We start from the raw sequence: 16,076 nt of genomic DNA on the forward strand, positions 1-16,076 counted from the left end.
GGGTGCGAAACTCGCTCAATTACAACTTCCAAAATTCTCCGAAAAAAAAAAAACAAAAAAAAAACCCATAAGAAAAGAAATAACCCGGAGAGAAAGCTCCAGCCACTGTTCTCCCTGGCCACCAGGGGCGTCCACAGGAATTGTTTCAAAGGGAGGCAGAGCCAATATGTTTTAGGTCAAATACATATACATCAAATTTCATATTTTCATTGGTTAACCACAGGACAATGGCACACACAGTTACCAGTAACTGCAGCACCAAGAGTCCCCCTGAGGTTTTGAAAATATTACCGTAATCGTTTTAACATGTAAACAAGAATGGGAATGTGACAGATTTCTAAAGGGGGCAACTGCCTCACCTTGCGTCCTCCCTCTCCAGACGCCCATGCTGGCCACCCCAATACTGAAGGGCTGTACTCACCTTTGCACATGTCGTGGGGATGGTCCAGCACTTCCTTCTTGATCTTGACGTGGCCCAGCAGCGAGGGGAGGGATGGAGTGGACGACGGAGTGGACGCCGGGCTGGCCATCGGCCGGTCATACGAGGAAGATAACAACCCTGAAACAGACGAATGAAACATTTATAGAATTTTCTCACTTCTGAAACTTCACTGACAATGTTTATTCTTTTTTGTGACAGCTGTCGTAAGTCCACGCCTAAGGCTACCAACTGCCTCAAACAACTAAGATGCAGGTGTTAATGAAGCTTAATATATGCTGAGTGAGGGGACCTTCAGCTCTCTTCGTTGTCAAATGTACAAAGTACAAAGACTTCCTAGGTCTGCCCCAGGCTGACCCACGGGAAGACAGTGATTCTTGCCGCAGCCATCATGTACACCAACAGTGGTACACTGTTATGAACAATCTGTTAATTGTGGTACACTGTTATGAACGATCTGTTAATTTTTCCAGGAATAAAATCCATAGAGTGAACAATGAACAAATTGACGAAATGCTAAAAAAAAAAAAGAAAAAAAAAGAAAAAAAAAAAAGAAACGGTGCTGGCCAAAAAAGTCTGATAGAGCAGCATGAGGTTATGGCACAACCTTGTAAGTTACTGATGAATAAGAAATCTGACCACTGTGAATAATATGCTTTTAACAGGTAAATACTATACTTTGCATTTACTTCATAATGTTCTACCGTGAAGAGTTCTGCGAATGAGCATTAAGTATTGTCAGTATGCCAAGTTTTGCTAGATATCAGTGATGACTAGGTACTGTTTGTAAAGCGTATTCTGCCCTTTGCATACAGTGAAAGGAAAACACTAAGGTCAGAACTTGGGAGCCCCTGCATTAGAACAAGTATTTAAGAAGTTAGAGTGTGATAACACAGGTATCAAGATAGATGCAGAATGCCTAAACAACCTTAGATTTCCAGACGACTAAGTGATTCTGTGGAAAACTTACTAAAAACAATTAAGGAACTTCACAAAGAGAATTTGAAAGTAGGTCTGAAGATGAATGTGAAGAACAGAAGTAGTATTAATACTCAGTTGGAGGGACAATAATGAATGGGGAGGAAACACTTGACAGAGAAGAGGAATACATGTATCTAGGACAAATACTGAACTGTGTAACTCAGCCCATGAAAAGGAAAACAAAATAGGAATGAGAAAGAGAGCTTTTGGTAAACAGAAATACCATGAATAGCAACCTGCCACTTGCCTTGAAGAGATGTGTAATGTAAGTGTTTCATGCTAGTCCTGACACATAGGTAATAACGATACTTGATGACTAAATACTTAGAGAGAAAGCTAAGCATTGTACCAAGAGAAATTGATAGGATATGTGGAAAGACAGGATCAAGCATAATGCTTTAGAGAACACACAAAGGGTGAAGATATTCTAGTGACAATTAAAAATAAAAAGTGGACAGAACTGATAAAAGACTGACAACCAAGGCAGCCGAATGGGAACCAAGCGATATAATAGGTACAGTATGCAGCGCCATATGTTCTACCCTACCACTTCAGCCATCATGTTAAGTATTTAAAACGTTCTGACTCCCTGACAACACAACAGTAAGGTCAGTATGTTGAGCATGTGTGTGCCTGGTGACTGAGTGCAGGGCGGCTGTTGTATACGTGACATGAAAGAAGCAACCCACTCACCGCCTGACGCCTGTGACAAAGCTTATTCATTACCTCAGCGCTGAGCCTCAAGTCCCTGCTGCTCATCAGTACCCTCGTCATCCCCTCCACTTCCACAACCACCATGCACTATCTCAACTATTCCTTCCTTACATCCACCATCACTCACAATACATCTTCCACCACCACCACCACTACCACCACCACCACCTTCGTCTCCACTTATCCTCCCTATGTCCTACACCACTCAGAATGCATCCACCTCCACCTCCACCATTATCATCATCGCAACTCTTCCTCCCTCCCATCAACGTCACTCATAACATATCCGCCTCCATCCACCATAGGCATCAATCTCCCCTCGTTCCTCTCCCACATCAACACCCCTCATCCGCCATCCACAGCCATCATCACCACTGTTTCAATTTTACTTCCCTCCCATTTGTGCCACCATCATCACTTCCATTTCAATTTTCCTCCCTCGTATCCACATCCCTTCTTCCATCCCCACCACCACCACCCCTATTCACACCACGTCCACCTTCCCCTTGCCCTCTTCCTCTACTACCATCTCCTCCTCCACCTCCACCACCACCCACCAGCCCACTAGAAAAAAAAACAAAAACAGAAAAAAACAGGGAGGGAAAAAATGAGATGTCAGCCTCATTTACCGCAGCATTTCTTTTGGCTTCTATTTTTAGGCTCACGAGGCCACAAAAAATATGACGTCCGTGAAAGCCGTGAGGGATGATTCTTTTTGCGGACTATTTTGGTATGCGTCCGGCACACACGGTTTTAAAATGTGGCTTATGATGATGATGGCGTTTTACCTTCAATATCTTTAAATTATGTGACTTATCCCGGTGTTTCCAAAGTCAGTACAGTAAGTCTGGGTGTTTACAGTTAAATAAACACATGTAGGGTATCTTCTGGTGCATGGTCAAGTAAGAGAAGCTTTGCTGTAATCATTTAAAAAGGCCTGCCATCAACCCCTTGACTGCAGATTTCCTACAAGAAGGCATCACCAAGCTACAGGATTGGAACCAAAAGTGGCTGCTACAATTCAATGAAGAAAAATGTTCTGCACCTTGGGAGAGGATAGCTAGCATACCAATACCACATGGGAAACACTCCACTATCCGCTATAGAGGCAGAGAAAGACCTGGGAGTATATGTTACCAGGCTACCAGTGAAAGCCAAATCCATGCCACTCACAGCGGACGGGTTAAAATAAAGCTGAACTGTTGGTAGTGGACTCCTTACAACAACTCCCTTCTGTTGACACTGTTGACTTCAGTGCATATGAAGTAATACTGAAACTTCATATTACATTTTGGAGGTGATTTAACTCTTTAAAATATGCAACAGCTAATTAATGGGGTATTTTGTTTGAGTCTGGAATTCGGGCAAGGCTAAATTTGATTATGTGATAACAACTTGAAAAAAATATCAGTAGTTTTTTTCTAGGGACTGGCATGAGGTAAACAGATGATGGTGGAATACTAATAAGAAGAGTTTTACGTATATAGGGATGAATTTTGGTTTGCAGAAGGGAAGACTAAGTAGCAGGCCAATAAACAATGACTTGATATCTGCTGGAAGTTGTCAATAAGATCTTCAGACAACTCGTGGTGAAAACTACTCAGAAACTAGATTTGGAGGTAAGCAGATTGAAATATTGTGTATGACAGAACCACATTTTTTTTTTTACAGCACAGGGAGCAACTCAATGGCAACAAAAAGAAAGTGTAAAAAAAAAAAGAGCCTGCTAATCACTGCTCCCACAAGTGAAGATAAATAAAATAAAAATAATGGGACTACTGAATGAAGAATAAGGTTAAATATATGCAGTTACCGATGACAGAAGGGTTGGATACTGAGAACGATGAGCCTCAATGAACCGATGTCTGAGGTGGCAAGCAGAAAAAACACTTTGAGGTAGAATCAGCACATGACTGACTTGGACGGAAATGAAAGATGAGGCACTCGAAGGTTCATACCATACTTATGATTTGCCAACAAACTATAAATTTAATATGATAAAATAAAAAAAAGGAAGTAAAGGATGTAAAGAGATTACTCACTCGACTTAGCATCTGCAAAATTCATGATACTAAAATGAAAAATAACTGCTTTAGAAGGAAAATATTGGTCATTAAGAGAGACAGTTCGATGTTGTGTGTATGTATGGAGGAAAATGTGCTATGAATGAAATATAAGAGAGTTTACATTCTGTGATGCCAAGACTGAGGATGTTAGGAGGAAGCGATGGGTACAGATCAAAGGTAACTGACATAGATGAACTCACTGAATGATGAGGAATCCTATATATCACTATTATCAAGCACTATAAATGTTTCTCACGCAAGCTGATTGAAAATTTATAATGATTTTATGCATTAGCTTAGGAGAGGGAGGTCAGGGCAATACATCATGCATGCTCTGAGGTCAAACTGATGCCCTGACGACCCTCCTTCTGCCTGACTGAACACAGCATGAAAAACAACTGAAATGAAATGACTAAACTGAAATTAATGGAAATGTAAGAGAAAAATGAGATCATAATTGAAGGGGCTCTGGTGGAATGACATTAATTTGATAATAAATGACAATGGAAAACACATGATATGAGATGAGAGGCTACACTGTATAGTTATTATAGATCAAGGCAAACAGTGTGCCTGATAAACTGGCCACTATAGATATTTCATTTTGCTTGGAAAAAGTTATTATAAGAAAACTTTATGTTGTATGACACTAAAAACTTGTGCATGAAAGTCAGTTACAGTGACGTTGGTGAGTTATAATGCATTTCAGTATTCCGGTGATTCTGTTGAAATACATGATTTTTTTACAATAATGCTGCCCCATACACGGATACATAGAAAATTAGTAAAATGAAAGCAGTATTACAGTATAAGGGACCCCCCCAACTGTCACTGATGATGCATCCATGAAGAACACAGCCAAAGTTTGTTTTAAAAGTTCAATAAAAGGTAGGTAGCAAAAAGCATGAGGTAAGAGGCACAAGAATTAAAGGAGTCATAATACCTACTATGTAGAGTTCTAAAAGAATGGTTCCGTGCATCCAGGCAGAGTGGAGAGGGCGGGGGAGGCAACTAAATAGCAGGAGTAAAGTGGCCTATCATGACTTTACAGCCATTGTGATCATGTGAAGAGAATAAACTGAAGGAAAGGAATTACAGTGAGGGGAAAATCAAAATAATTAGGAGGAGTTAGGTGAAGGTCATGGGTGTCAGCATCAAATAAATAAGAAAAAAAAATACTTCATCATCAGTCTCCATGAAATTAAGTGAATTAAACTTGAGGCAGTGTTAGTTATTATATAATGCATGCTGTCATTATCAATCATTTGAAATCAAGCATATGCAGAAGCAATGAGGGGCAGAATAGATTATGAACAGTTGCAAAAGTTATGATGTAATTAAGGCATTAAACCAGAGCAAAGTTTATCCAAGTGTGAGCAGTAAGCAGGCGAGACAGAAAATTATATATTAGAAATGGAAATAAATAAAAACTGCAAAGATCAGAAGTTATACCAAAGTTGAAGAAAGCAATATGGTGAAATTACTAAGCAATGTGCAATATTTTTTTTTAGGGAGGCAACTAGAGAAAAGAGAGTTTAATGGAGTATGTGTAGAAGGAAGAGCACCTGGAAGTTAAGAAGAAGCACAGAAATACACACTGATTCACCCTCGATGGATGCCAGATGATAAGAGTGATTAAAAAAGGTTATGTAAGCTTTTATGATCATGACACTGGAAGGCATCCACATGGGGCAGCACTTCTAAAACCTTTTCTACCGCAACTCAGCTTCACCTTATGAACTATCCCCAGGACTCAACTGGAAGCCTTTTGACTGTCCTAGGTTTAAAATGTGTGGCTCTAGTCTGCTTGGAAATTGTTTATCTCTTTGTGAAGAAGTGGCAAAAGTTGGCTCGTGTCCTGTACTTTGAATAACCCCTCTTAGAGGAAAGGGAAACCAGAGATTGGGAATGTAAACTAAATAAATCTCATATAAGCTGAGGAAAAAAAGGTTGCATTTTTCCCAATAAAAGTAGCCCATGTTTCTGATTATTCTTTTGTTTATAGCAGAAAACAGTTTGTAGATACATATCTTTTCTTTTCTAATAACCAAAAAGTTGCTTCACAGTTTTTGTGATTGTTTAGAAAACTTGATTAGTTTTCTCTGAAATCAGTCTGGCCTTAAACTGTTAGGCCTTTTCATCCATTATGTCTGTAGTATAGAGATTCAAGAAAATATATATTGTCATGAAGGTGTTAAATTTTTTGAGACGATGGATCTTTCACCTCTCATTATTTTCTAAGAGAATACACTGCTAGTGTGACTATCTACACTACCAACTCTTATATCCATACCTGCTACTCACTGACTTGCTGCCACCATCTCGTAAATACTGAATTATTCCAATTGTCAACATTTCACTTCAAAATATCTATAAAACTAATAAGCAGTTTTTCAAAGACCAAACACATAGTTAAGCCTAGACTTAGAGGACAACACTTATAAGCAAGAAAGGTAAAGGAAAATTCTATGATGATTTCAAAGAGAGGCTAAGAATTACTAATGAATGAAAAATAAAAGCAACTTATCCATACCAAAGTCCTCCCAAAATGCCCAATGAGGGATTGGCGCCATTTCTTGAAATGAGACAAATGTTCTACATAAGAAAGATGAATTGTGAGCATGGATGAATGTATTGCAAAGTATTCCAAAACAATCTATATGAACGAAAAGTGTCATCAAGGTATGTTAGACAGAAGCAACGTGCAGGTACTCACCGGCAAGGAGGGGGTTTGCGGCCGCTACGGAGTTTTCTCTTTTGATATGGCGAGGATCTATCAAGCCATTTGGATTGTTTTGCAAGGCATTCTGGAGAAGAGACGTGTTGGTGCATCCATTGCCGTTTGTCTCGGAGTCATTGAGCAAGCTTTCAAAGGTCTGGCTGCCGTTTGTGTGCTGCATGTGGTGACCAAGGGGGGAGGCACAGGCGTTGTTGCCGAGGTGGGACATGAGGTGGCTGTGGCTGGACATGGAGTGTTGAGGGGAGCGCATCAGGGTGAGGGTGCTGGTGCTGGACACGGCGTCCATAGTGCTTGTGGACATGGGCTCCTCATCACTCTGGTGAGGCAAAGGAACCTTCAGAAAAAACAACCAGTGTTAAAACACTTATGAACGGCAGTAAATTCCAATTTGAGATTGCTAAAAGTTTCAAAGAATTGTTAATTACAGATAAATAAACAGAGCTACATTACTCTAGCAGAATGTACACCTTTAAAATCCTTAAAACTGCATCTCAACTTCAGATTTGCAATTATTTTTTATTGTAAATTCCTTCTCATTTAAAACAAGTTTTAACAGTCTTGCCAGACATACAGAGCAACACTATGTAAGAATTTTTTGCAAATTTGTATTCTTATGAAGAAACAACAACATAGCAATATGATGCACAGGTAGGCATGTTGGGGTTAAGTTTCCCAACTCACACTGACCATAGTTTCCATCTCCTGCTTGATGTGGATCATGTGCAGGTCGGAGGGTGTCTTGGCCGAGTCTGTGGGTGTGGCGGGGATGAAGTCGTCACGGCCACACCTGCCGTCACGGCCCCTCATTGGGTTACCAGACAGGAAGGAGTCATCAACCTGAAGAATGAAAGTGATGCTAAGCCTCAGCAGCCCAACACTAACTTGTTTGGGTCTCAGGAAAGTGTTACGACATAAACATTCAGATGCATGAGAGTAAAATGAGAAAAATTTTAAGAGCAATGGTAAGTTGAATCTATTTTTCTAGATATTCACCCTAATGTTAATGAAATGGCACTCCAGATCCTGAAACATTAAATTAATCCTCTATAACAGCGGTTCCCAAAGTGTGTTGCGCGCACCCCTGGGGGTGCGTGAGCTGATCACTAGGGGTGTGTAAGGAAAAAAATTATGTAATGGCAGAGTTTGTCTCATTAAAATTCCAAACACATCATTAACTGCCATTGTTTTAAAAGTAACGTATGCTGTATGCTTCAGCGGAGTTGTCTGCTCTTTGTTTGAAACTTACTCAGACTCTGAGCACATTCATCCACCCCCCAGGTATATTTTCGTTCAGTTTTGATAGCCATCGCTCCAAGCCTCATACTTTGCGAGCACAAAATTCATAAAAAATGGACAAAATTTCAAGAAATCGACGGGATCTTAGTACTGCTCAAATCTTAGCGGGGGTGCATGGACTCGGTCACAGTCTGGGAGGTGGTGCGTGGCCTGATAAGTTTGGGAACCGCTGCTCTAGAATAATGTCTGGTCTTTTTAAACATGTGATACTCATTCACTTCAAGAGCTGATGGTATTCTGTACACCTTTTTATAATTAATAAGCTGACGGATGTAGATGAGCCCTCTGTCGTCTGGCAAGTCATGTCACCTTTAGCAGAGTAAATGAACCATTGCATTTAGAATCACAGAGCCTAAATTTCGAGGTGTACAACCAAGTTTAGATATCACTACTGTAATGCCAAAAATCAATGTCATGATGTTCATGAATTTAAGATAAATAAATGAGCTCAAAAAATAAATCCTAATCATGAAGTGAATTACTGCACACAAATCCAAGGACTGTGCAATAATTTACAAAGCTTATCAATCTGATGTCAATGTGACAGAACTGGAAGGGAGAAGAAACTTATTCATAAATGCAAATTCTTGTAATGTTCTTGAAATTCTTGGAACGAATTGCCCAAACTGGTTACACAGTTTAAAGCACAGCTTCAGAGCAGTTTATGCCTTATGGTTTAGATGGCAAGTGTTGGCACCAAAAATGCTATACATTCTTGAGTAATTATTGTTTACAGCTTCTACCATGCTAATGCATCACAGCATCAATCATTACCTTTTAGTCGTGCTCTAGAATTGTCACTCAAAAATATTTTCAGGCAACATACTGCTTTCTTCAAGTGTGTATACTAAGCAAAGGGGGTCCCCAGGGAAGGGTCAAGACAGGTGAAGGTTCTGGGCAAAGGCCTTGTGCTGGCCAACAAGACGGCCATGGGAGAGCACACAAACTCAATATTCCCATTATAATCTCCCTCATGTACACTGCAACCAAGTTATCAAGCAAGTCCAGAGCTGTGAACTAGTATACTTTACCATTACATTGAACTAGTTATTATTACCATACCTTCAGTTTCTGCTCGAGCCAAGGAATGAAAATATCATCACCAGATAAGCAATATTCTCCTGTCCACTTAACATCCAAGTACAGACTACAGTAAGAAAAAGATCTTGAGTAGATAGTAGTACCGTACCCTCTTAGTACACACAAATAATTAATTTACCCAGTACAAACTTATCAGTCAGGATGGACACTTACCTCAGCAAAAATATTATCCAGTTCAAAGTTTGGGTCAGATATGCTGGTAAAGATTTCATCTTCTTCAGTAATTTCCCCGACCAGACCTTTGAGGTCGGCCTGGGACAGCTCAGCCAAGTCCCCACACTCTGGGGCACTGGACGGGTTGGATGAGGCCAGGCCACCGATGACCCCCATGCCCATAGGTGTCATCTGCTCGTTGTTGTTCCCTCCGGGGGCAGCACTATTGCCTGCACCATTTCCTCCCCCAGGGTCCTGCGGAGAGACAAGGCAGTGAGATATATATGGCTCCAAAGTGCACCATTAAAGCTTGGTTCTGAAGGTGAGGCCAAAAATGGAACTTTAAGTCACATGAAGGACTAGTGATGTCTTTACTTGAAAGTGATCAGAAAAAAAGTAATAAATAACAGGGACTATTGCTAGTATCCACATACAATAAATGTCCGTGGAAAAAGAGTAAGGAGAAAACATTGACTATTGAAAATAACAAATCATGTATGGATACATAAGTAATAACCTGGTCATAAGTGTCAATACATAAATACCCTGCTGATGTAACACTCACATCAGTACAGAATAGCTGAACCATATCACCAGCCACTGTGCCTGTACTGTTAGTTGCCAGCCTTTGATATGGTTCACATGTGACGTTACACCTCATAATAGTTTGGGGAAAGGCTGAGGCAGGGCGGCTGGAAACAATGGCGGGGTGAAGAAAAAAAAAAAGAAAAAAAAAGTGAAAGAAAAATAACTGACAGTGAAGCAAAAAAAAAAAAAAAAAAAATACGGTGAAGAAAAAAAGAAAACAAAACAAAACTTACAGGGTGAAGCAAAAAAAGGAAAAGAAAAAAAAAGACAGGGTGAAGCAAAGAAAAAATAAAAAAAAGGTGAATTTGGGTCCTCTTGACAATACAACACCCCCCTCGCCTTGCTACGCCACAACATTATGTATCTAACTGAGGCCATACAACTACTTACTGAAGGAAAATTGTTGTCATGGTGGCTGCAGCACTCTCGAAGCTTTGACCTAGGGTGAGGGATGACTCCATGAGGGAAGTAGCACGACCCTTAACGTGTGGCGTATACCCAGCACTCACGGCCCACAGGGACACCCGAGCTCCACCACAGTATAGGTTTAATTCAATTGGATGTCTGAAATATTGCCTAGAAAGCGGCACTTCCTGATGTGGCACTGTGATCTGTGTCTCGGTGTGTGTCTTCTTGTTTTCGATTTTTCTTTCCTACGTCTCCACTTCTATTTTTCTCCTCTTTTTTAGCCAAAATGTATAGCTATAATGTTGTTTTGACTTTCTCTACTTCGTTCCTTCCAAATACCAAGAAGCCTTCCGATCACGTATTCTTCGTTCGGCTGGTACGGACGCTGCAGTGCAGGATTTTTTTTCTTCTCAGGGAGACCAGAACTAAGTGCACCCGTCCTTTCCTAACACCCGAGCACCGCCACAGTTTATCAGCGTCTCCCTCGCCGCGCCCCGCCATAGAAAACGTGCACGCCCGACACTCGCAGAAAACGTCTCTTTTTAGGGCGACTTAAATAAACCAAATTTCGGGGGACACTTATGTAGAAATGTTATTGAGGGGGGACATTTATATAAAGAACTATTTTGATCAATCTTCGGAGGAGGAGGAGGAGGAGGAGGAGGAGGAGGACAATAACGTTAAGCCAATACTTTAATAAAATCACCATAAGATTACAGATTAGATAAAAAAATTATCTGCGTTTACTTTACAACACCGTTACGTACTAAACAATAGATATATGTAATAATACGATTGATGAATAAACTTTGCTAAACACGACGGGTGCAGTAAGGCCAATCTGTGGGTCTTCTTTAGAGCAGTCAGTATTGAGAACAACTATTTGGGTACACATAAATGAAACGATTATTCGGCTGGGAGCGACACATTACTAATATTACGATTGGGATAAATGTTAGTAAAATAACTATGACGTTAACATTTAAGTAAAGACATTATTGTAATCACTTCGATACAATGACTATTTTGGGGCACTTTGTAAACGACTATCTGTGAACACTAACGCGAATGTTCTTTTGTATAACGACTGTTTATTCTTTAGACGTGCTTTTACAAACTTCAGTAACGCTTGTATGAACCTGATCGTGTTACCCGTCGTCAAAGAAATCATGCAGCCGTTAGCTATTATCTACATTACACGGCAACCATTGTAGTACATACGGTATTCTTTTTTATCCATCTCATTTAGGAATATTGCTGAATGCGTTGAACTAAAAACATTTTGCTCGAGCACAATGGAAAGTAAGCTAATACTCTGACCTGCGGGCGAGGGGTGAAGGAGGAACCACTACTTTTACAGGAGCAGGGAGGGAGAGAGTTGGGGAGGGGGGAGGAGGGAGAGAGGGAATGACTGAGGGAGAGTCAAGAGCAAGGTTTGTGGTTTGAGGTGACGCGCTATCATTAAAAAAAAAAAAAAAAAAAAAAAAAAACCAGCCATCCAAGCTCTATTATACCTTCTTAACGTAATAAAAATTAACCTAATAATAGAAAAAAGCGACAACTTCACTTGTTTCAAAACACTGACACAATAAATCTCGCCTGGAAGTCCCTGGTATTATCACTCTACTCGCTCCTCTCACGGGCAAAATTTGATGAAGCCGTCTTTCTACAGCATTTTCTCATAGAGTTCCTTACTGCCAGGAGTATTTGAGGCCACCCAGAGAGGTTTAGATTAATACACGATTCCTAGCATGATTTTACAATAGGTTTCTCAGGCTTCATCAATATTTTGTCCACCTGTAATACAACCGTGATGAATCTATAATACTTCACCAACGGTTGCTAAAAGAAAATAATGTATTAACAAATTATTGCCGGGGCATCAAGGAAGGAGCGAGGACTCACCAGGCAGGAGAGGTCTACCATCTTGCCGTCGTTGTCGGGGCACCACAGCAGGTCGTCGTCGATGAAGGGCATAATGGGAAGCTCTTCCGGCGGGCGGGGCCGCGTGATCTCTCGACGGCTTCACTAAGTTAATCTGGAAAAGAGTGCGAGTATGAGGCCACACGTGACCAAAGTCCATACTTATTTATGTTACCTATATGCGTATATATATATATATATATATATATATATATATATATATATATATATATATATATATATATATATATATATATATATATATATATCCTGCCAGGCCTACCATTCAGAAACATAGTGTCTAACCAAGATTCAGAGAGCGAAAGGTAAAGTGAATGAAAAGACGAATTAAGAAAACAAATGCAAGGTATATGCAGATGGGAAGCGAGCATCATGGATTAGGAAGCAACGGTTGAAAATATCTTGAAGATGATCAAGAAAAAGAATTGGACTTGGGAAGGTTATTTTTTTGCGTAGAACCAATAAGAAATGGACCACCGAAATAACAGAGTGGCAACCCAGAAAAAAAGAATTAGGTGGAAAGATAGAGTTGGAGCATTTGCCGGAGCAGGACAGAGTACATTAACATCAGACAAAGAGAGGCAGCTGAAGGTGATAATGATAATAATTCGGATATGACGTGCTTGACAAGTCTAAAAACACATATGCTGTAAAAAAACCCATTGTTGGGAAAGACCTATAGATAGTTCGTTGTCTCGATATTTCTGGTTATATCCTGAAGCAATTTTACGGTATGAATAAATAGCAAAGAAAGTTGAATTTACCAGAGTCGTCCTGCTCTACCTAATTTTCTTGTTGGGGAATACCGAAAAATTACTTTATCTTGAGGTCACGTGTCGAACAGAGTGCCTCGTGCAGGTAGGCTACTGCGTGTGTGTGTGTGTGTGTGTGTGTGTGTGTGTGTGTGTGTGTGTGTCAGGCCCTCACTGGTCACAATGGAGGCTGCCCTGCGGTCACTTAGCATATTGTAATCTTTCCGTCACCTCTTCTGTCCCTGGACTCCCCAGATCCTCTTGGCACGCCGTCCACCCGCAGCAGCCACGCCACACCACCCCTCGCCCTGCCCCTGACACACGCTCCCGCCGCCTCGCCTCACCGTGCCCTTGAACACCAAACTGGGCAGAATATTTTATTGGCAAGAATCACGGACGTCATTACATTACTTTTTCTCCGGAACTGCTTGCAATTCCCTCTCGGGTGAATTATATCGAGCCCCGTGAACCCTCCGTTACCACGGCGGCAGCTGGCAAGGAATGTCGCTACGTGATTTTCATTAATCGATAAACTGGCGTAATTACAACGACCAGGAACGTCTGCCATGGCCATACTCGGCTCGGGTTATCGCACCTGTCCACAGCTCGTCACCTGAGGAGGGTCGCGCCGTCCAGGAGGCCGTTTGTCGCTTGGGATCAATACGAACACTTTCTCCTGGAAAGCATGCATGCCAAAACTTGGCTTATTTATCGCCTGAAGGTTCACTGCCACATTATACTCAAAGCTATAAATGCTATGCCGGCATGAATAATGCAGAGATCGAAAACTTCGAGGCACGGCGGATTCCTCCCTGGACCGCGGTGTTGAGTCATTGTACCGCGCGTGCTGATGCACCGTGCACATGTGTAAAGGGGGGGGGGAGGGGATAGCATGCAGGGAGCGGCGGGCCGCCCTGCCAGGAGCGGCTCATGCAGCGTGGTCTAACATTTACATTTATTTTCTTATTTGCTTCGCTTGCTTATATTGCAAGCATATCAAAAGACCTGACACAACACACAAATACGCCGCTCATGGTGATAGATTTGAGAGTTCATTGTACCCACCCGGTGCACTTTCATTAATAAAACATAGAAAACATGAGTAGCCCGAGAGGATTTCAAACAAATAAGTTAAAAAAAAGGATGAACATTACTGTGCAACGAGTACTGAGCACACACATGAAGGAAGCAGTAAGGACGCTACACGGGCGCTGCCTCTCGGGAGACACAACAACAACAACAAAAAAGTTGATACAAATGTAGTATTATAGACATCTAACATGGAGAACTTATTGACCTTGAAACACGAACATCCTGGTGACAGATAACTCGTCATCTGTGAAGCCATTAAACCTATAAAGCAAACAGTTCTAATTGCCTGAACACCGGGCATCGCCGCTGAGGCTTGGAGCAGAAACTGACTGCGGGGTGGGGGTTGGGGGTTGGCGTGGGGGACTCCAGTTGCCCGGCAGCGCGTGGCGGAGCCTACCTGGGGTCAAAGAACAAACCAACCCCAGCCTTACCTCCTCATGACCTTTCAGAAAGCATTCATGTCGGGGCTTTGCTTTGCTTACCGCGATAAAGAATGTCGGGTTGGAAATGTTAAGATGGCGTGAATAATACCGTGATCAAAATGTACACATAGCGCTTCCCGTGCAGTCTCTTCCCAGGAGCCTGTGCTGACCTCCCGCCGCGCCCACGCCCGCCCTACCTGAGCCAGGCCACCACGACCCCGGGACGCACGGCCGGAGGACTCAACACTTCATGGACGGTCTTGAGGGGTTGCTGTGGTGATGTGTGTGTGTGTGTGTGTGTGTGTGTGTGTGTGTGTGTGTGTGTGTGTGTGTGTGTGTGTGTGTGTGTGTGTGTGTGTGTGTCATTTCATGGGGAGACATTGATCAATTCGTCGTATTTAAGTATTATTTCCATATATAAAAAAATGAAGTTAAGGTCTATCTTGCTAAATTCAAACTTTGTTCCTTAACCTAAAGAAACAAAACTGATTTATTTCCTTCATTTGTTAGAAGTGTAGGTAAGTACCCCCCCTACCCCCCTTACAACCGGGTTCTTCACACACACACACACACACACACACACACACACACACACACACTCCCTTCGTCCCTCCGCCGCCGCGCACGTGTCCATCCCGGCGTCGTTATTTTCCAATGCGATGATTTGTTCTCATGAAAAAAAAAAAAAAAACAGGAATCCGCGGGAGCACGTCTGAGCCTCCACCTGAACCTCGACAACAATCAATTAGGGCGGCGTGTCACTGAGACTTAATTTACATTTCTCTAAAAATTCCGAGCATTGCGTGTGTGTGTGTGTGTGTGTGTGTGTGTGTGTGTGTGTGTGTGTGTGTGTATATGTGTGTGTGTGTGTGTGTGTGTGTGTGTGTGTGTGTGTGTGTGTGTGTTCTCCGTAACCCGCGCAACACCTCTCATTACCTGGTTTATTACTTACCTGACCGTGACACCTGTTTTGAGAGAGAGAGAGAGAGAGAGAGAGAGAGAGAGAGAGAGAGAGAGAGAGAGAGAGAGAGAGAGAGAGAGAGAGATTCATACATACATACAGACAGACACAGACAAACAGAGAAGGCTTAACGGCGTATCCATCAACGTTATTATTTAATGCTCTGTATATTTATTCTTTTTGGTCAGTAATCTCTTTTCTCAGAACGAGGCTTTGTGATGTTGCTTATCGTGTATGTGTAACCTAATCCCGTACCACGAATTAACACACACACACACACACACACACACACACACACACACACACACACACACACACACACACACACACACACACACACACACACACACACACACACACACACCCCGCCATCCCTCACACACCTACGTATTATCATAACGTGTTCATTATTAAAAGAA

At 41.7% G+C, this 16,076-nt stretch overlaps 1 protein-coding gene across 10 annotated transcripts in view; it reads right to left on the reverse strand.

The window, feature by feature from the left end:
* Window positions 1-272: 272 nt before the first annotated feature.
* LOC127009257 (ecdysone-induced protein 74EF-like) overlaps window positions 273-16,076 on the reverse strand; it is a 107,166-nt gene continuing 91,362 nt past the window's right edge. For 7 of the 10 annotated variants that reach the window (XM_050882162.1, XM_050882201.1, XM_050882147.1 and 4 more), the window contains 6 exons: window positions 12,392-12,524; window positions 9,491-9,745; window positions 7,628-7,777; window positions 6,917-7,274; window positions 6,734-6,775; window positions 273-559 (listed from right to left, as the gene is read on the reverse strand). In XM_050882162.1, the coding sequence (XP_050738119.1) occupies window positions 288-559; window positions 6,734-6,775; window positions 6,917-7,274; window positions 7,628-7,777; window positions 9,491-9,745; window positions 12,392-12,463 (1,149 nt within the window). In that variant the 5' untranslated portion in view covers window positions 12,464-12,524 and the 3' untranslated portion in view covers window positions 273-287. Of the gene's footprint in view, window positions 560-6,733; window positions 6,776-6,916; window positions 7,275-7,627; window positions 7,778-9,490; window positions 9,746-10,468; window positions 10,971-12,391; window positions 12,525-16,076 lie in introns of those variants that run through there. The other 3 variants (XM_050882208.1, XM_050882218.1, XM_050882209.1) reach the window with 3 other exon arrangements.

This window comes from Eriocheir sinensis, chromosome 4 (genome assembly GCF_024679095.1).
Source record: "Eriocheir sinensis breed Jianghai 21 chromosome 4, ASM2467909v1, whole genome shotgun sequence".
Classification (NCBI taxonomy): domain Eukaryota; kingdom Metazoa; phylum Arthropoda; class Malacostraca; order Decapoda; family Varunidae; genus Eriocheir; species Eriocheir sinensis.